Source organism: Ranitomeya variabilis, chromosome 8, assembly GCF_051348905.1.
Source record: "Ranitomeya variabilis isolate aRanVar5 chromosome 8, aRanVar5.hap1, whole genome shotgun sequence".
Taxonomy (NCBI): domain Eukaryota; kingdom Metazoa; phylum Chordata; class Amphibia; order Anura; family Dendrobatidae; genus Ranitomeya; species Ranitomeya variabilis.
In genome coordinates, this window is record NC_135239.1 from 86,794,906 (window position 1) to 86,818,024 (window position 23,119).

General features: G+C 37.4%; 1 protein-coding gene across 2 annotated transcripts in view; it reads left to right on the forward strand.

Annotated features, from left to right (window-relative positions):
- NR5A2 (nuclear receptor subfamily 5 group A member 2) overlaps window positions 1-23,119 on the forward strand; it is a 236,120-nt gene that overhangs the window by 80,877 nt on the left and 132,124 nt on the right. For both annotated transcript variants that reach the window (XM_077276230.1, XM_077276229.1), the window contains exons 2-4: window positions 2,269-2,387; window positions 3,037-3,178; window positions 7,961-8,607. In XM_077276230.1, the coding sequence (XP_077132345.1) occupies window positions 2,269-2,387; window positions 3,037-3,178; window positions 7,961-8,607 (908 nt within the window). The remainder of the gene's footprint in view (window positions 1-2,268; window positions 2,388-3,036; window positions 3,179-7,960; window positions 8,608-23,119) is intronic.

Here is a 23,119-nt window from a genome sequence, read left to right on the forward strand (position 1 = left end):
CCGCCAGTCCCCGCTGAGTATATAGGATATCCTACTATAGGATGGTGCTGACAGTATATAGCAGATATGAGCTCTCGGGTTACTTGGCAGACTACACACAATGTGCACATGGAGGGGAGGCAGGACTAGATTGTGACTGCGCCGAGCTATTATTATGTTATTATAATGGCACAGGGAGTATTAGTATAGTTAGGTAATAATCCTGCACATACCGGTATATTATCCACAAGGCTGTAGGCTGTGACTGTGTATTAATAGTAGACTTTAATTTATTGATTTTTCTTTTATGCCTTTTATGTGATAACACTTTAGCATTACTTTCTAACATGCTGTTAGCTATTCTTTTGATAAAAACTAATTGTAATGCAATCATATCCTACACACTGTGGACTGTATATACAAACACAGGTAGATCAATGATTAGATATTGAAAGATTGTAAGACATTGTAAGAGAACTTTGAATTGGCTATAAAGTTATTTCCATTTTGCTGTGTTATGTAGTTTGTTTTTAATTGTGCTTTTGTTTTATTGTATTGTTAATACACTGATTAGCATTATCTCAGTGTAATCTGGAGTGTAGATCTGGTTGAGTTTTGGATTGTGAGATTTTTTTATTGAGTTTGGGAAGGTTGGTACACCAGTTCTCATGATTTTTGTATTCTATATTTAGAATTTGTTACAATGCAGATAACCAGAAATGAAGGCAAAATAATAAATTCTTATTTCAGAATGTCCTAGTTATGCACAATACTGTTTATTTTGCCAGCTATAAGATTTGCAATTCATGTAGTATAGATACTGTGTATTGTGTGTACATGTATTATTTACTCTGTATAAATGTATATGTATCCAATAAATATTTTCAAATCGCTTTCATTCACATTTCTTTACAAGTTATATTTATTACACAATTCATTACAATAATTAACATGTAGTAGCACAATAGTAGCGTGTTGATGTTTTTTATATATATATATATATATATATATATATATATATATATATATATATATTTCTATTTCTATATATATTCTGCACGTGCAAGTGCCATTAGTTGCTTTGATTGCTAAAATCCACTGATTCTCATTCTACAAATTTGTAATTATTTGGACTATGCATAAAGCTGCAAAGCATTTGATGAAGGAACTTTTTTTAAATTAATTTCTCTTAATATACAAAAAAAATATGTGACACTGTCTGAACTCCCAATTCTGAATGATTGCATAACTTTTCCAGTTTTCGGTCACATTTCAGAGCAGACATCAGTTTCTTTTCAGTGAATTTCTCAGCAGACATCTCTGAGGAATATACTAAGTCTATACTGAACAGTGATCAGGGCTTTTAAATGATTTTTTGTTACATCCAGCTCTTCTGAAAGTAAATGGACTATTAACATAGAACCCTTCAATGACATATTCTTTTCTTTTTAGAGAAGCTACAAATGGTTCGAAATTCTTACCAACAAATGTAAAATGTTTGACGTTAATGTAGCTTAAAAAGGTAGATCATATTATGGATGGAAATTATAGATATTTATATGGTGGGTATGTATACGTTTTTGCAAGTCATTCAAAGACATGGAATTAATTATTTATTGTATTTTATCTGTTTAAAGTTTTAGATCTGTTTATTTTTCTTATAATTATATGTGTATAAATATATATAAAATTATATATTTTAACTATAAATACAGATAGTAGTTTATTAGAGCATACGTGGTAACAGTTGCAGATTTTCTCTGCTTATTTATTGATAGCTTGCAGACCTTCTTCATACTTTTAAGAAGAAAAATCAACAATGAACAAACAATGGTGTATGTAGTATTTTGCTAAAATTTTAGTTGAATCATAAATATTATCTGTACCTTTGGCCAAGTGTGGAGTTAGATATAGTACAGAAACAGATAAGTATATTAGATATGGGAGGGCAGTAGGTAATAAGATGGAATATGTGAAAGTTTTGGAGTTGGCTTTTGCAGGGTTTTATCTGACTGTTGTATTTTCTGATCATCACTTAGTACAGCATATCAAAGAGCAAGCCTAATGGGTGTGGTGTAACCTTCATGTCTCAGCCATCAGTAACATTTCAGTGGCCATCACTTACTGTATCTTACTAGAGACATGTCTGTGCCAGAAAGAGCCACCATCTGAAGTCTGTCTGTACAGTAGCTTTAATGTAGTGATACAGTGTATACATTTTATGGACTGGGCTTGGACGTCATAATTAATGTTGTACAAGTACTGAGTTTGTGCCTCCTCTTCATTCAGTGTCGCAGTTTAAAATGATGGGCTACTCATACGATGACGACTTGGAGGAGCTGTGTCCAGTCTGCGGGGACAAGGTGTCTGGATATCATTATGGACTGCTAACCTGTGAAAGTTGTAAGGTGCGGAGTTGTTATTATTATTTTATTTTGTCAGTTATTACCAAATTAATTTTCTCTTTTCCGGTGACAGATTGCAATCCATTCTTATATATATATATATATATATATATATATATATATATATATATATATATATATATATATATATATATATATATATATATAAAAGATGGTTAGCTACAGTAGATAAATAGATAGATATGTGATAGATATGTAATATATAGGCAGATATAGATGACAGATAGATAACACATATAGGTGTATGATCTGGAATGTTTTAGGACATGTGGACTTTTGGATCCTATAATGTGGCGATAGGCTAAAAACACTAAATTGTACATATCTGTTATGAATGAATAAAATCTGTTACAATTTATATAGCAATTCCCTGTTACGGAACTTTCTAAAAAATGTATCAGATATTTGAGTTTTACAAATACTTCTTGATACTTTATAACTATTTTTATCATGGGCTCATTGGAGGATGCTCGCAAGTTCTAAAATAACCTATGTAATGAAAGAATGGTAGCTTGTTGAAATCTTCCATAATAACCCAAGGTGTACTGTTCTTTAGGAAATAATAGAAAAGGATCCGTCAGCCTTCATGTGCATGTTTACTGATTATTCTGTCTTTCTCCATATTCTCTAGGGTTTTTTCAAGCGGACAGTTCAGAACAATAAAAGATACACGTGTATTGAAAATCAGACCTGTCAGATTGATAAGACCCAGAGGAAGCGATGTCCTTACTGCAGGTTTCAGAAGTGTTTGAGTGTAGGGATGAAATTAGAAGGTAAGATAATAATGGACGAGAACTGAAGAGGTATGTGCTGATGGGAAAAAAATGATAACAAATATGTACATCGATAGAGAATGGATAGATTATTATTTATTTTATCCATTTTTTTCTTAATTACAGAATGCATATTTGTATGCATATTCATATATATATATCACATTATTAGGCATCTCAATTGCAATCTTTTCAATTTATACTTTGACTATAAATGCATCAATTGTATTTGTGATAATACTTTTCTCCAATATTTTACTTAAGCTTGCTGATTTTATTTGTGTGCAATAGTATATCAGATATTTCATGAGTTATCTTGAGTTAGACATAAACAACCTTATCTTAATCACACAAAATGACTAAATATATTCTCAATACTGAGACATCATAGAAATATTCCCATAAGAATTTTCCTAAATCACTAGAATGGCTGTGATCCCACAGCAAATCTTTGGCGAATAATTGTAGCAAAAGTAAAGTCAATGGCATAAGTGATTGCATTACTTTCTGAAAACAATGGGACAAATTCAGATTCTTATTAATTACAAGACTCTGATGATGGTTGGATGAGCACAATTTCTATGGCCATTCATATAACTGTGCTTGTAGTGAAAGATACATATTAATGTGTGTAATTGTTCTATTCAGTGTTACAATAGATAACGAGTTATATGTTCTTGTTATAAAAAAGTCTATGATGTGGTTTATCCAACCAGACGGTGCAAATGCAATTTTACCATGTCTGTCCAGCTCCAGTCTTGAGGTTTACAGCTACACTTGTGGATTATTGTAAAAGCCAGACCCCCGATCATTGTTTATAATGAAGTCGCATTCATTTAGCAGAATAACATGTTCTTCAATGATTCAGTAAATATTCTAAAAAGCAAATCTAAACAAAAGTTAAAATGTATCGAAAGAGAAGGGCAGAAAGCGTTTTGCCTTTTCTCATTTCCCTTTATCTTTCTATTTTCTGGATGCCGACAAACTGCTTGTTCTGTCTATTGTATCCCTTAAAACACATAAATTGGACCCAGCGATCATTTGTGAAGCATATGGAACACATTTAAGAGTGGACGATGTTCACTATGAGATAATACACATATGTATTTCATAACGCAACACGTCTGCTATAGAAAAAGTCTAGGCAGCTGTGCCCAGTTGAATTTTTTTTATAAGTGCCAAAAAAACTTTATATATCAATTTAAGAACTGCTGCAAAGGGACATTACAATATATACAATAAGAATGGGATTCATTTCAGATTTTGTGCTTTCATTTGAGGAGGTGAAATTAGTAAAAACCTCAATTTATTTTCAAGTATATCATTCCTAACAATAAGTACATTTCTTTATATGTTATTTCACAAGTTTGTACATAAAGTAAATGTAAACTTTGATGACATACATTTATGTTATCAACTGGAGGTATTGCCCAAAAAATGGTATACTTGTATACCAGAGCGAATCGGCAGGTACAGAATTTGTGCCCGCAATTATCAGAAGGATGGAGCCTCTAAATGAAAAAGCTCCGACCTTGGCCATTTAACCCTTAATGCAAGGGTTAAAGATGTTTTTACAAGTTGTTTTAAATAAATTACTTTAGATAATTAAAAGCATAAAAAGGCAAGATTACTTTATTTATTTTTCCAATTCTAAAAACACAAATTACCCAAATTATTCATTATTTACATGTACTCTAAATTATGAAAAAATACATAACGTGTTCCAGTTTAGAACTTGTGCTGGTATGTAATCTGGTAATGTTTGATAGATTTCAGAGAAGAAAAATGAAAAATGTTTTATCTTGTCCTTAAAGTCAAAACTAGCTTTACCACCAAGGGGTTAAAGTGAAGCTCTGTGATTGAATAACATTGATTGTATATATAATGGATGCACAGTGAGGTATATTTCCAACAGATCATGGGGCTTTATTTCGTAATTCTTAATAACGTCTGAAAAAAACAACATGATCAATAAAAAAGAGTCAATAAACAGTTTAGTTGATATTTACAGATCTCATCAGTCTTAGGCCTATTTCACATTATTGTATTTAAACTATATTTTACTTCTGTTTTTAGGCTTCTTTTCCAAAATATCATTTTTTTGCCATCTTAAACTTTGCTGAACAAAAACGTAAAAATGCCAGTGACACGCATTGTATATGCTGTTTATATGCATTGATCTCATTTTTTTGATTGGTCTCATTTTTTACATTCCTTTTATTAACTTTTTCAAATCCTATGGCAAAGCCTTGTGTCACAAAGCAATACCACTTACACCAAAAAAACACTAAGAATGCTGCAAAAAACAACAACATGATATGTGTGAATTTAGCGAAAAGTCAAAACCAAGAGTAGTTATTAAAAGAAGCTAAAAATGGAAATATTTTCTACTTTTCTTGTTTTATATTGAGATCTAATTCTAAATTAAAACAATGCTGATTTACTAGGCAAATGTGAATGAGGCCTAAGTATGTGTGACTATTTAGTACTGAAAGCTGACATTTTGAATACTCATTTGTTAATGATCCAACTGCTGTAACTTAATCTTGCTGCCCTGGGTGTTCATAATGAATCAGGTCCCATGGGGTATCGAGGTGCTAATGTGACAAACAGAACCGCAGCTCAATTAGCACACTTGTGTACATTCAGAGAACAAACCATACAAAAAATAGGCTACCCTACTTGCTCACAGTTTCCATGTAGCATTGGAAATATAAAAGAAATGTAAAGAGAAGAATCTGCAAATATTTGAAAACAGAGAAACAAAATATGTAAGATCTCTTCAATAATATAGCAATGTTAGCCCAAGGTGGAGCATGAAAGTTATGTTTTTAATAAATTACATTCTCTCGCATGAGAAAACATGCTTTTTTTTTATACGCAGACCAATCAGTGTCCATGCTGCATCCCAAGTGCCTACCTTACTACATTTCTGCAGTTTTTTCACTGCTTCATTCCTTGAAACCAAGGAAATGTACGTATTTGTATACAGAACTTTTGAGGGATAATCAACGGTGTTACTCTGTTTTGTGATTTATTAGTACAATCAAAGCTCGCACATAAAGCAATATGTTTTTTAATACACTGCAAAACATTAATGTAAAAAAACGACCTAAAAAGTTAAGATATTCTACCTGTTAAAGTAGAAGGGGATATTAAGATTAAGGGATGTAATACCACATCACAGTCAATTTTCTTTAAAAGAAGTCCATTTACACTGCGTTCAGTGCACCTTGGCTGCCATTGTTCTCGGCAGCACAAGTCCTGTTTATATAGGATGATGTGCTGCCGAGAATGATGATGTCTTATGCATCATTTCACCTTTCTTGCACATACATTACCTGTTTACACTGTACGATTATCGAAACGGGGGTTCCTAGGAATACTTGTTCAAGACAATCATGCAGCATAAATGCACATTTATGAAGGTTTCCTGCATTAAGCACATATCCTTATATCTCTGCCAGCCAACCACCATTAAACCCCCCTCATTATGTACTTTATCTCTTAATATTGGAGCCTGATAGCCTATAATAAATGTAGAAATTACACTCCAAATTGTGTAATCAACACGTAGACAAATCCAGTATAATGAACGAAATTGAAAGAGGAATATTGTTTTTTCTAGTCCTAAACCTTTATACCATTGATGACGGCAGTTCATTTGGCAAGAGCAGGTTTAGAGAGAAAGGTCACTCAGGTCAACCAAACCACAAATACGTTTTCTGATTATCACTCTGCAACCGATCTGTTCATTTGGGACGTCAAATTTTTTTTCACTTAAAAATAAAAAAAGGACACTTTTATAGGTTTCCAGATGTGGAAAGTATAGTATATAGAAAGGCTGAAAAGAAAAATAAACGTAGCAGACAGGGAAATGTGAGAGCGTACTGCTTTTTCCTCTGGAACTTTTTCAAAAAAAAAAAATCTTCTCTGTGTCTAATTATTGAAGGAATTTCGGAATTGTTTAAAAAAATAATACAGATTAAAAGAATACATTTCTCAATCATACACATACATATATGGGTATGCGTGTCATAATAATACATATTCATATATTATCTGACTGTTTTTAGGCTTCTGTCTTCTGTAACGCCTTCTCCTTGTAATGGCACCACAGTGTGTACTTTACTAATAGCCCTATTAAACATAAATTGCAGCCTATAAATTACTGAGATTCATTAATTGCAGAAGTCTTTATACAAGATGTGTATGTGAGATCTCCATGCATTTTTAATGGGGTTGTAATCACTCCTTTGCATAAGAGCCACTGGCCAAGGTAGACGCAGTCAGTGTCACTTGCTATCCCATTAAACTTGCACCACAATGAAACTTACCGCTGTGACAAACCCCATTAAAATCCCCCCCCTGGCTGCAGCTGAACCACATTTCTTCTTAATTATTCCTAAAACTGAAGACGTTGCTATTCAGAAGCTTTAGTGAAAATAAAATCAAATTTTCTTTTCTGCAAACTGACATCATTAGGATTCCTGGAATAAGACAAGTCATCAACACAAAGGAGAACGTTATAGAAAATGCATGGATGGGGGGAAACTATTTAGTAACTATGTATCTATAGAGAATATACAAGTGACTCCTTTTACATAGGGAGTCATTATATCATGGGCAAGCAGTATTAGTATTTTTTACTTTTTATGAATTGATCTTTTTGTTAGTCATTGTTTCTCTTCTTTTTGTTACAGCTAAATTAAATATAATACAAGTATTAGGAAATTAGAACTTTCTGTTCAGCTTTGATGTTTGCCTTTCTTTATCCTACAGCAGTGAGAGCCGACCGAATGCGCGGAGGGAGAAATAAATTTGGGCCAATGTACAAACGGGACCGAGCTCTCAAACAACAGAAAAAAGCTTTAATCCGAGCCAATGGACTTAAACTGGAAGCTATGAGTCAGGTCATCCAAGCCATTCCCACAGATTTAACTATTTCTTCGGCTATCCAAAATATCCACTCGGCATCCAAGGGTCTACCTCTAAACCATGCCGCCCTTCCTCCTACAGACTATGACAGAAGCCCCTTTGTGACGTCACCTATCAGCATGGCCATGCCACCTCACGGCAGCCTGCAAGGTTACCAGGCCTATGGCCACTTCCCCAGCCGTGCTATCAAATCGGAGTACCCGGACCCTTATACGAGTTCTCCAGAGTCTTTAATGGGATACTCTTATATGGACACTTATCAGTCCAGCTCCCCTTCCAATATCCCACATCTTATAGTGGAACTCTTGAAATGTGAGCCTGACGAGCCTCAAGTCCAAAGCAAGATCATGTCATACTTACAGCAGGAGCAGGCCAACAGGAGCAAACATGATAAACTCAACACATTTGGACTCATGTGCAAAATGGCCGATCAGACATTATTTTCCATTGTTGAATGGGCGAGGAGTAGCATATTCTTCAGAGAATTAAAGGTAAGACTGGCTGATCTGGCCAGTAATCATCTACTCATCTAATAATTACTATTTGTAAATGGGAATAAAGAGTAAATGAACTATTGGAATTACCACATAGTAACCAGCTGAGCAGTAACTTTCTATAGAGTTGACTTTGTAGCTTTTACTACAGTTAGCGGTTGAGTTTTCTTTAGTTATGGGGGTGACAGAAAGGGCGTATGCCGACATAAAATACATCAAAGAATTCATTTGAATCACATTCAGTAATTGCTATATTTGTGCATAGTACAGTCTTAAAAACTCATCGGAGTTATTGAAAATACTCACGGCTGATCCACAGGGTCAGGATTTTCCACGGTGGTGCTGAAAGGATGTTTAATTATTTAGGCTAACAAGTCATATATAATTAGGGATCTCAAAGTGTCTTAGAATTTTTTTTAAGGTATAAAAGCAGGAAATGTCTCTAACTGGCTTGATGAAAGCAATGTTCAGGTCTGTTCTTTCAATTACTCATCGCATACAGCAGACACAGCGGTGGGCCTATTGTAAAGGCAACTGAATGGTACAACTTCCCAGCAGTTGTTAAAAAGCAGTAATCACTTTCCAGCTCCTGGTCATGTGCATTAAATGGCTAAAGACTGTGAAAGGCACAGCAACTTACGGTACTTCAACTGGTGCTTAACCTGAAGTCCGCAGGATCATACATTGTGCCCCTCGGTCATCCGTACAGTGTCAGCTCCCTGCCGTCTCCCTTTCCTTACTGACCCCTGTACTGTCAATGGTTAATAATGAACATAGAGCTCTTCCAAGTTCCCGTCTAGAGGTAGATCCACACCGGAGAAAGAGCTAGAGGGCTATAATAATCGGAGCGCACAGAAGCCATGCCTGATCTCATTGGGAACATGATAGGAAGGGCATGTATTCATATGAGCCTTTTTGAGAAATTTTCAATTGTGTTTGATCATGTGCTTTATTAGTCATATCTGTCACTTACTATTCTTAATTACTGTAAGTGAAAACGCCAAATGATAAAATGATATAATGTTACAAATATTATTATTGGAAACTAATATGGAGATATACGTATAAATTTAAAGAAGGCCTCTATCATGGCCACAACTTCTGAACTACATATATTATCTTTTATCCTCAGAGTGATTCTAGCCTCGATAACACAGTCTAGGGCTCTGTTCACAGCATAGCCTCATTCTGCCCTATTTATCCAGAAAAAATGGACACCTAACAAAAACCTGATAAACCCATTCTAAATCAAGATCTTTAAGTTGTGTTACAAAAAAGCACAGAGCCTTAAATTGTAGTTAAAGAAACATTCTGGCAGAACTGATTCACTAGGTAAGACCGGGGTCTTACTTGTGTGTACAATGTGAGAAACTCGTGCGAGTCTCTCGCATCAATACCCGACACTGCCACCGGCACTCGGGACCGGAGTGTGTGGCTGCATGTATTTCTATGCACCATGTATTTCTATGCACCATGTATTTCTATGCACCATGCAGCCGCACCCTCCAGTCCCGAGTACCGGCGGCAGTGCCGGGTATTGATGCGAGAGACTCGCGCAAGTTTCTCGCATTGCACACACAAGTGTGACACCGGCCTTATGCCCAGTATATGGTAGTGGTGTATAACAGTGACAGGCGCTGCTCCATGAGGCCATCAGTGGACAATGCATCAGGTTTACCTGGAGTATTCCTTTCAGATTAGTTTCATTTACAGTAAGGTCAAGAGCATACAGACATATTTTCTATCAAAGTTCTGTCCGTGAAAAAACAGACAGCACATGGACAGCACTTACACCAGTGTTATTCAATGGGGTAGTGCAGATAAGTCAAGTTTTTCATGGACCGAATGTGAAAAAAAATTTGCAGCAAGTAATAGTTTCTCCCTAGTGTTGGACGAATTGAGGTCATTCAAGTTTATGGAATTGCAAACAAAAATAACAGATTCAATACAAAGCCACCATATAGGATCTGATTTTTACAGTTACATTGTTATTCTTTAACGCAGGAAACTATTTAGTCTTTAAGTTTTTAATAACTGCTGCTGTATAAAAACTGATCACAGACAGGTGAGAAATGAGAATAAAAAGTCATCCAAGTTTTATTTGATGAAAATCAGATGATTTTTTTATATGCTCGTGTGAACTTTGCCATTTAACTTTGCTTATGTAGAAAGGTTAGGCTATCGTGTATCAAGCAGACCTCTGTCTTCTTTTATATATTTGTCTACACATACGGTAGTGGTGTTGTGATTCACAAGCCTCTACGTTTCCTCCACAGAATATCAATAAAGGCACAGTTCACATAACCATTTTACCATTGACTAATCATTTGCTAAAACACAAAGAGTGATCACATAATATGATCGGAGGCATTTTTTAAAGTAATTTTTTAAAGTAAAAGGTACATTCAAAATCATTGGGTGAGGTACCAGTTTTACAAAATGTCGCTTGAATTTTTTAAATTTTTTTTGCCATAATTGAGCCATTATTTGCATTTTTTTATTAAAAAAGTAGCAATTAATAAATGAAGCTAAAACTGTCTATGTGCTAAATATGCTCACTTTGGCTTAAAAAAGCATCCGTCAGAAATGGCAAAAAAAATGAAAATTTGATGCAAGTCCATCATAATTTTAATAAAACCTATTGCAAAACCTTGCATTATATCCCAAATAAATGAAGTAAAATCAATAACCCCCGATATCTATAAATGTGTAAAATCAACCCAATCTATCAAATATAGCAGTCACTGATATGGACCTACATTCAGTTTTAAGTTTTGGATGCCAATTACAACTATACATTATGAATAGTGAAGCGCAAATATATTCGTTACTCGAGATTTCTCGAGCATGCTCGGGTATCCTCTCGAGTATTTTTTAGTGCTCGGAGATTTAGTTTTTCTTGCTGCAGCTGAATGATTTACATCTGTTAGCCAGCATAAGTACATGTGGGGATTCCCTAGCAACCAGGCAACCCCCACATGTACTTATGCTGGCTAACAGATGTAAGTCATTCAGCTGCGGCAAGAAAAACGAAATCTCTGAGCACTAAAAAATACTCGGAGGACCCCTGAACATGCTCAAGAAATCTCGAGTACCGAGTATAGTCGCTCATCACTAATTATGAACACTTTGGTGTCCAAAAGTTCATTCCTCTGCAGTCCATTCTTGTCGCTTTCGGAGACAGAAAAAGAAAATAGTTAAATTTATAAACCACAGAGAAGAATATTTTTGGGGCGAAGAATAACTTGTGGGCTGATATTCACTTGTTAAATGCTATAGAAACTATTGGGGTATTACTTTATTTATTTTGATGTGTTTCTTATTTTAATTAATATAGAAATAAAGTTGGTGTTTTTTTTAATCGTCCACCATCAGATTGTGACCCAGACAGACATACAGCCCCTATGACTCCTTTTACGAGACATTCGTGTATGAAATGTTGTTGTTTATTTGTCAGTGGTACTGATGACAAAACAAGTGCGATATTAGTATACTGAGTATTACTAAATATATTCAATGTTAGTTTATGGTGACAGGTTCACTTTAAGAATGGTAATCTGCTCTTAATTGCTTTATGAAAGTGTAATTGGATTGTAAACGGATTATGAGAAGCACATACTGTACCTGCAAGCCATGGGAGTAAACCGTTCAACACTATTTAAAACCATTCAACACTATTTAAAACCATTTTTTATTCTAAATACAGCCCAAATAGTGCGCGGATCTGGATTTGCCTCATAAACAGAGGAAATATAATGAATAAAGTGTTCTGCCCTGAGCTCGATTTTATATTTAGCACTTCCAGTAATATGAGCCAAGTAGGAACAAAAGGAGGGATAAATATAGAAGTGGGATAATAGATAGCCGTGAATATTCTTCAGATAGTGTTTCCATATCACAGGGAACGTTCAAAGGGGCAAGGGTTATTTTTAAGGATTTGTCAATTTAACAATGAGGCTTCAGTTTACGTTGCTGACTGCAAACATGACAGCGATGTATCCCTTCCATCGTCTGTGCACACAGGTATTGATATCACATGTAACAGGTCTGGAGGGGTGAACATATTTTGTGGGTCACCAAAGTCATTGAGTTGTGGGCTTCTGGCCACCAGTTGCTCACCACGCATTGCCCATTTGTAACACCTTAATTTTTCTATTATAATATGTCATTTAACAATGAAAACATCTGATGTGTTATGTGCTTGTAAATTATGGATGACTAGGGATTACTGTTGGGCAGTTACACAGTGAGGCCACATCACATATGGACAATCTTACTACACTATAAGGTCCCATCACACATGGACAATCTTACCACACTATAAGGCCCCATCACACATGGACAATCTTACTACACTCTAAGGCCCCATCACACATGGACAATCTTACTACACTATAAGGCCCCATCAACACATGGACAATCTTACCACACTATAAGGCCCCATCAACACATGGACAATCTTGCCACACTATAAGGCCCCATCACACATGCACAATCTTACTACACTATAAGGTCCCATCACACATGGACAATCTTACCACACTATAAGGCCCCATCACACATGGACAATCTTACTACACTATAAGGTCCCATCACACATGGACAATCTTACCACACTATAAGGCCCTATCAACACATGGACAATATTACTACACTATAAGGTCCCATCACACATGGACAATCTTACCACACTATAATGTCCCATCACACATGGACAATCTTACTATACTATAAGGCCCCATCACACATGGACAATCTTACCACCTTATAAGATCCCCCATCACACATGGACACTCTTACTACACTATAAGGTCCCATCACACATGGACAATCTTGCCACACTATAAGGTCCCATCACACATGGACAATCTTACTACACTATAAGGTCCCATCACACATGGACAATCTTACCACACTATAAGGTCCCATCACACATGGACAATCTTACTACACTATAAGGTCCCATCACACATGGACAATCTTACCACACTATAAGGTCCCATCGCACATGGACACTCTTACTACACTATAAGGCCCCATCACACATAGACAATCTTACTACACTATAAGGTCCCATAACACATGGACAATCTTACTACACTATAAGGTCCTATCACACATGGACAATCTTACCACCTTATAAGATCCCCCATCACACATGGACACTCTTACTACACTATAAGGTCCCATCACACATGGACAATCTTACTACACTATAAGGCCCCATCACACATGGACAATCTTAGTACACTGTAAGGACCTATCACACATGGACAATCTTACACACAGATTTTTTTTACCAAACTTAGGAGAATCTGTAACAAAAAAAAATCATGGTATACTGTACTCCATTACATGAGACGTCGCTGAGTCACAATATTGAGTGTCAACAGGTCCATAGTGTGGACAGTTAGTGAAACCCATGAGTCCTGGTGCAGAGCATTGCCCTATACCTTATCTCTAAGACTAGGTTCACAAGTCAAGTATTTGGTGTTTATTTTATGTATAGATTTCCCACATAAAATTTGCAGTACTTTATAATAGCAGTGATGTCAATAAGTTTTGACATAAGAGTAACTGAACTTTCATTATTTTTTTTTTAAACTATTTTGTCCAGAATGGAAAGTTATGTAACCCTGAAAATCACTATCAGGGGATTTCTCTTCATTCCTGTAAAAAACATACATGTAAGTTGCTTCCACACTTCTGCTTATCCCCAGTCTATATAGCTGCCTACAGAAGAAGAAGTGAGTTACTCATTCCCCAGGTGTTTTGTGCCCTGAAAACACTCTATACTTTATAATAGAAGTCAATGGAAAGAGGCTTCTTTTTGAGTATTTTCTTAGCGTTCTTGCTTGTAAAAGCAGTTAGCAGTTTCTTTATTATAGAATTAAGTTAAAAAAGTGTGGGAAACATCATAAAAAAGATGTGACACAAATTCTGGAAAGATACTAAAAACAAAGAAACATAAACACATTGTCTACAAAAAAAATGCCAGTGCAACAGGCCATAAAATACCCAGAATCCTACCTGTAACAGGGGTTAAAGTGGCCTAGGCTTCATTATACCCCAGGTATGTTATGACCTAGGCCAATTTATACTCCAGGGTAAAAATTAGCCTAGGCCATGTCATACCCCCTCATGCCAGATTATACACCCCTTGATATCAGCAGCATTGAGTGATTTACACAAGATTTGCTTAATTTTTCAATATCTTATTTGGGGGTTCAGGTTTGTGAGGTAAGTTATGTGAGACAATAACTGACTTAAATCTGAAAGTTCCAAACACATAATCTTTTATTACTTGAACCAGAAAAACTTAAATCAGTAAAAATATTAGATTTCCATAAAGCTATAATGAGGCAAAGAATCCTGCCGCACTTCTCAGTAGTTATACATACAAAGCAGCTGTGTGTCTGAGTATGACAGAAAGAGATCTGCAGACTTTTCAACCAATCAGAGACAGGGTGAGAAAATCAGTGAAGTGATAAGATCATGTTACAATTGCATTTTAAGGTAAAATCACTTATGTTATTGGACACCAGTGTAATCTCAGATGTAATGACTGTTATCCGTTACCAGTTACATTGTATTGTAAGAACAATCTTCATCATGTGACTAACAATACAAATACCTTCCAAACACGGGTAAGTCAGTTTTTAATAAATGGAAACTAAAATCTATCATTTACAAGGGCACATAAAGTAGAGGAGTATATTGTAGCCTGGAAGGATATAGTTTGGCTAGGCTATTTTACACCCCCAAGTATAGTTTGGCCTAGGATAGTTTATCCCTAGGGGTATACTCTGGCCTGGGCCAAACTATACCCGGGTTTAATTTGGCCTGTTACATCAGCATTTCCTGAAGTGTCTTCTGTTGACAAACTCAGCTGGTTTTCCCAAGATGATATTTGTGCATATCCTTAGTGAGACACAAGTTCTGACCCATCACTGCCAGCATCTGTACTCCAAATGTTGTTTTTACACCGTTCTCCTGATAAAGTGAATTGCAAAGTTTCATAGCTCTCCTTCCTGGACAAAACTATTAAAAAAAAGTTTAGTTACTATGTATCCTCCAATTGCTTCCTGCTTTTACCAATGCAGTCAGGTTTTTAGCAATGAGTTTAGTATTATGGACTGTGGACTGCACTGCAGTTATTTTGCAAAATATTGATGACTGTTAGGGTATGTATCCACGGTCCGGAAGCTCTGCGCTTTGGACGCAGCGGATACCCTGGTCCACCCAAAGTGCTGCCCCCTGCTGTATACGCTGTGATTCCGGATTTGTTCATTGAACACATGTGAAATCACCGAATCGTATTCATAGACCGGGTTATTTATCTTGCGGAGACGGAGCGTCTTCAAAAGATAAATAGACATGCTGTGGTCGGTAAAGACGCGCCGCATGTCCGGATACGCAGGGTTGCACGCATAGTGGAGACGGGATTTCATAAAATCCCCTCCACTATGCTGTAACATCTGGATGCTGCAGATTGGACGCTGCGGCAGTACGCAGCATCCAATCCGCAGCAAATCCTGATGTAATCTGGACAGTGGAAACATACCCTTAGGGTATATTCACACAATGCATTTGTTCTACATTTTTTGCTGCAATGTTACCAAACTCATGGAGAATTTGCTTCATTTTTGCAGGAAAGCATTGTTAGCACAATTTTGGAAAATTTTGCCAAAAAGTGCAACATGATTGCTTTCTATGAACATACCCGCAAACTTCCTTGACACAGAATTTTTTTTTTAGGAGCAAGCATTTTTTTCTGGCTTGTAAAAAGTACCATGATTTTTTGTTTTGTTTTGTTTTTTTTAAATACACAAATGCATTTTATTCTTACAATGAAACCTACTGTAATTAAGCATAAAAGTAACGCCACGACTGGAGCTGGCTGCATTTGAAACAATAAGAAGTCATGGACCCAAAAAATGTATCAAATGTAAAAAATTCAACATAAAATGCCATGCTTGTGTTGCATTTCATATTCTTATATTGACTCACATCCAAAATTTAGTTGAAGCATTTTTGCCAGAAGAAACACAAAAAAATGTAAGAAAACACAGCAAAAAATAATGTGACATTTTTCAAAAACAAAACAAAAAACACTGTGTGAAACCAAACTTAGTGTGCGCACATGGGTTATACACAGAATGTTTGCTGCATATTAGACTATTGTACAGTAATATAGTATTACAAAATCGTGATTTTCAGAGACAAGATGAAATATATGGCAAATCATGTCAATAGGACTGAAAACAGATGAATGGATGAGTTCCAAGACTCTCCAGCACAAAATCCATTGCAAGTAAGCAAAATGTGGAGCACACCAAGGCCAGGTTCTCACGTTGCATATTTGTTGGGGATTTTGCGTGTGTCTGAAACAGCGTTTCTGCAATTAAAATCCACATGTATTTTCTGCACATCTTCATGCTTTTTAGGCTGGCGTCACACTAGGCGTAAGACAATACGGTCCGTTTTTTACGGCCGTAATACAGCCGTAATACGCAGAAATGTTCCCAAAATAGTGATCCGTATGTCATCCGTAGGCAGGGTGTAGCAGCGTATTTTGTGCATGGCATCCTCCGTATGTAATCCGTATGGCATCCGTACTGCGAGATTTTCTCGCAGGCTTGCAAAACCGACATATAATGGATTTATGTGCTCAAATGTTCGGTAAAACATATATACAGTATATATATATATATATGTCATTGAGACACATATATATATATCTATATTTAATTCAGCGCGATATATGTGAAAAGCCGGTAATTCAATTGTCGGCCTTTCATTTCTCCTTCACAAACCCGACAGGATATGAGACATGGTTTACATACAGTAAACCATCTCATATCCCTTTTTGGGGGGCATATTCCACACTACTAATGTTAGTAGTGTGTATGTGCAAAATTTGGGCGTTGTAGCTTGTAAAATAAAGGGTTAAATCGCTGAAAAAGTTGGCGTGGGCTCCCGCGCAATTTTCTCCGCCAGAGTGGTAAAGCCAGTGACTGAGGGCAGATATTAATAGCCTAGAGAGGGTCCATGGTTATTGGCCCCCCTGGCTAAAAACATCTGCCCCCAGCCACCCCAGAAAAGGCACATCTGGAAGATGCGCCTATTCTGCCACTTGGCCACTCTCTTCCCACTCCCGTGTAGCGGTGGGATATGGGGTAATGAAGGGTTAATGTCACCTTGCTATTATAAGGTGACATTAAGCCAGATAAATAATGGAGAAGCGTAAATTATGACACCTATCCATTATTAGTACAATAGTATGAAATGGTTAATAAAACACACACACATTATTACAAAGTCCTTTAATGAAATAAAGACACAGGGTGTTGTAATATTTTATTAGACTCTTAATCCACCTGAAGACCCTCGTTCTGTAAAAAACGAAAAATAAAAAATCAACAATATCTCATACCTTCCGTTGCTCATGTCAAGTCCCACGACGTAAATCCATCTGAAGGGGTTAAATCATTTTACACCCAGGAGCTTTGCTAATGCAATTGTGCTCCTGTGTGTAAAACCCCGGGGAATGAATGAAATACAGGGGAATGTACATCTGGAAGATGCGCCTATTCTGGCACTTAGCCTCTCTCTTCCCACTCCCCTGTAGTGGTGGGATATGGGGTAATGAAGAGTTAATGTCACCTATCCATTATTAATCCAATAGTACGAAATGGTTAATAAAACACACACACATTATGAAAAAGTATTTTAATTAAATAAAGACACAGGTTGTTTTAATTTTAATTTTATTATACTCTTAATCCACCTGAAGACCCTTGTCACCTGAAATAATGTTAAACAAAACAAACAACAATATTCCATACCTTCCGTCGTTCAGTCTTTTCCCACGCTGTAAATCCATCTGAAGGGGTTAAATCATTTTACACCCAGGAGCTCTGCTAATGCAGCTGTGCTCCTGACTGTAAAACTTGGTGAATGAATGGAGTGCAGGGGAATGTACTGTAGTTACCTCGAGTCGCCGTGATGCGCCCTCTGCTGGATGAAATCATATGAACTAGAGCGTGGGAACTTTTCAGAATATTTTCCCAGGCTCGAGTTCATTTGAGTTCATCCAGCAGAGGGCGCATCACCGCGACTCGAGGTAACTACAGTACATTCCCCTGCACTCCATTCATTCACCAAGTTTTACAGACAGGAGCACAGCTGCATTAGCAGAGCTCCTGGGTGTAAAATGATTTAACCCTTTCAGATGGATTTACAGCGTGGGACAAGACTGAACGACGGAAGGTATGGAATATTGTTGTTTGTTTTGTTTAACTTTATTTCAGGTGACAAGGGTCTTCAGGTGGATTAAGAGTATAATAAAATATTAGCACAACGTGTGTCTTTATTTCATTAAAAAACTTTTTAATAATGTGTGTGTGTTTTATTAAATTAACCATTTCGTACTATTGGATTAATAATGGATAGGTGTCATAATTGACGCCTCTCCATTATTAACCTGGCTTAATGTCACCTTACAATAGCAAGTTGACATTAACCCTTCATTACCCCATATCCCACCGCTACACGGGAGTGGGAAGAGAGAGGCTAAGTGCCAGAATAGGTGCATCTTCCAGATGTGCCTTTTCTGGGGTGGCTGGGGGCAGATGTTTTTAGCCAGGGGGGTCCTATAACCATGGTACCTCCCTAGGCTATTAATATCTGCCCTCTGTCACTGGCTTTCCCACCCTGGCGGAGAAAATTGCGCGGGAGCCCATGCCAATTTTTTCCAGAAATTAACCCTTCAATTTAATAGCTAGAGACCCCAAATTTTACACAGAGACACTTGTTACATTAGTAAAGAGGAATATGTAATAAAATAAGGGATATGAGATGGTTTACTGTCTGTAAACCATGTCTCATATCCTGTCGGGTTTGTGAAGGAGAGAGGAAAAGCCGGCAATTGAATTACCGGCTTTTCTGCTGTCTACCGCTGAATTAAATATATATATATATATATATATATATATATATATTTATACCTATTCTATGTGTACACATTTATTCTGCCTATTCTATTCTATTCTGTCAGTGTGATTTTACTGTACACCGCACTGAATTGCCGGCTTTTCTAGAGAACACCGCTGCGTATTTCCCGCAAGTCACACACATGGTCCGTGTGTAATCCGTAATTTTCTCGCCCCCATAGACTTTCATTGGCGTATTTTTTACGCAATACGCTGACAAACGCAGCATGCTGCGATTTTCTCCGGCCGTACAAGACCGTATAATACGGATCCGTAAAATACGGCAGATAGGAGCTGGGCCATAGAGAATCATTGTACCGTATGCAATCCGTATTTTCTGCGCCTCTCATACGTCTGTAAAACACGCCAGTGTGACGCCGGCCTTAGGCTAGGGTCACACGACTGTTTTACTCTCATCTGAGGAAATAGGTCCGATTATTCTAATCACATTTGATCAAACTCTGATCAGAGTTTGATCAAAGTGTGATCCGATTTTCTCGGATGTGAATTTTTCAAATTCACCATTCTGTTAGTCTGTGTCATCTGTGTGTAGATTTTTTTCCATGGACCCACAGACTTGAATGGAGGAGTGCGATTAGGCTACGTTCACATTTGCGGTCAGCGCCGCAGCGTCGGGCGCCGCAGCGGCGCCGCATGCGTCATGCGCCCCTATACTTAACATGGGGGCGCATGGACATGCGTTGTGCTGCGTTTTGCGCCGCATGGCCGCAAGCGTTGGACGCAAGAAACGCTTCAAGTTGCATTTTTTTTGCGTCCAACTTGCGGGCAAAAACGACGCATGCGGCGCAAAACGCAGCGTTTTAGCGTGCGTTTTGCCGCGTTTTTGTTTGCGTTGTGCGCTGCGGCGCCGACGCTGCGGCGCACAACGCAAATGTGAACGTAGCCTTAGATAATCGGCTGCAATTCAGGTATGTTGCAATTTTTTTCCTCGGACTGACTCGGTCTGAGGAAAACGTTGGATATATTCATTACCTCAGACAATAACATGGGGACGAGTGTTACCTGTCAAAACGTCTGATTTTTATGGTAGTGTGTACGAGCCTTTAGACCTGCAGACACTGAGCTGCTTTATCACACATGTCCTGATAGAGCAGTGGGTTTTACCCCATGTTCAGTATTTGGTCAGCATTTTACCTCAGTATGTGTAAGCCAAAGTCAGGAGAGGAACAATCAGAGGAAAAGTATAATAGAAACACGTCACCACTACTGTATTTATCAAGAAAAAGGAAAATTTTTTAGTCAGCTCACCTTCCTCGTCTCACTCCAGGAGTCCGTCCTGAAGGTGCAGTGGATTCTTCATCACCGGGTCATATACATTTTTCTGGATTTTGTTACTGTATTTATCACCCACTCCTGATTTTGGCTTACAAATACTGAGGTAAAATACTGACAAAATACTGAATGTGTGAATGTGACCTTAATTAGACATACTATTATTTTTATACATAATTAGTAGATTTACAAAAAAAAATAATTATTCACTCATTTTGTTAATTGTCTTACATAAAGTAGTTGGCAGTATGGTGTATTAGAATCCAGGCTTAGAAACCAGAGCTCAATTGTTTTCACAGAGATGACATTGATTTTATGCATTAATAATTCATTAAACAATGGAAGCAATCTTAACAATTGTTGAAGCAAAAGCTTTGAACATGTGGTGCTTCCATTTTCCCGTGACATCTATTATTACATTGTAACACTGCTCGCCAGCACATAACACATTGTGTGCTGTATCCTGGTCCCATTTCTCAATGTAAATCTTAGGCCACGGTCACACGTTCAGTATTTGGTGAGTTTTTTACCTCAGTAGTTGTAAGCCAAAACTTGGAGTGGGTGATAAATACAGAAGTGGTGATTTGTTTCTATTATAATTTTCCTCTATTGGTTCCACTCCTGCTTTTGGCTTACAGATACTGAGGTAAAAAACTCACCAAATACTGCTAGTGTGCACATGGCTTTAATGTCTGCAGTAGTGTCACTACAGGGTAATGCTGGACATTCTCACAAACGTGTCACGTAGACTGTATACCTGCTTATCATCCTCGCTCTTCCTGTGTATCAGCCTTTGTTATTGTGTTTTTTCTTTCTGCGCTGATGTACAGAAAGTACACCACACTGAAAACTAGGGGACTGGAATGTACGACACATACTCACACATGCCATATTCACATTGCCCAGCACATTGTGACTATACATTAGCTTAAGTTGAATGCTCCAGGGTTATATTTGTGTAAGGACTGGTTATACTTTTTGTACATTGCATTTTTCCATGGCTTAAGTTGGGTCTGTTCATGCAATTTTTATTTTATTGATTGTATCTAGTGATGAGCGAATATACTCGTTGCTCAAGTTTTCCCGAGCATGCTCGGGTGGTCTCTGAGTATTTGTTAGTGTTCGAAGATATAGTTGTCATCGCCTCAGCTGAATGATTTACAGCTATTAGCCAGCTTGATTACATGTGGGGATTCCCTAGCAACCACGCAACCCCCACAAGTACTCAGCCTGGCTAATAGCTGTAAATCATTCAGCTGAGGCGATGAAAACTAAATCTCCGAACAGTAGCAAATACTCGGAGATCACCTGAGCGTGCTCGGGAAAACCCGTGCAACAAGTATACTCGCTCATCACTAATTGTATCCCAAAACTGGTTGTGAATGGCAATAGCAACAGTCAAAGTTTTAGTTCATTTTAGTGATGACCTGATCACTGTGGGCATTATAAATCTAGGGTTAAACCACCTTCCAATTAGAGTTAGATCAGAGTGGGATCCGATTTTTTTCAAGAAAAAAAAGTTTATCACACTTTTCCATTATGTCTGTCCATGACAATTTGACCGCACTAGGATATAATCCGATTTTTTTCACAGACCCATAGACAAGAATGGGCGAGTACGTTCCGACTCTTGGAGGCAAATCGTTCATGCTTCACTGCATTGGCCGAGTGAGATCCCATTTTTAACACAACACACTCTGACCAAAAATATGGCCATGTGCATGAGCCCTAACCGTTGGTGGATCATCCCATCATGTAACAGCCTACACAGTTCACATGTCTATTTTCTACGTTTGCTGAGATATTGTGTCCACACCTGCTCATACTGAGGCCGGCGTCACACTGGCGAGTTTTACGGACGTAAGAGCGCAGAAACTACGTCCGTAAAACTCGCATTACATACGGCACAATTATTCTCAATGGGGCTGCTCCTATTAGCCGTATATTACGGTTCAGTATTATACGGCTTTCTACGGCCGTACAAAATCGCAGCATGCTGCGTTTGTCAGCGTATTGCGCAAAAAAATCGCTAATGAAAGTCTATGGGGGCGAGAAAAATACGGATTCCACACGGACCTGCAGTGTGACTTGCGAGAAATACGCAGCGGTGTTAGTGAAAAGTCGGTAATTCAATTGCCGGCTTTTCATTTCTCCTGCACAAACCCGACAGGATATGAGACATGGTTTACATACAGTAAACCATCTCATATCCCCTTTTTTTT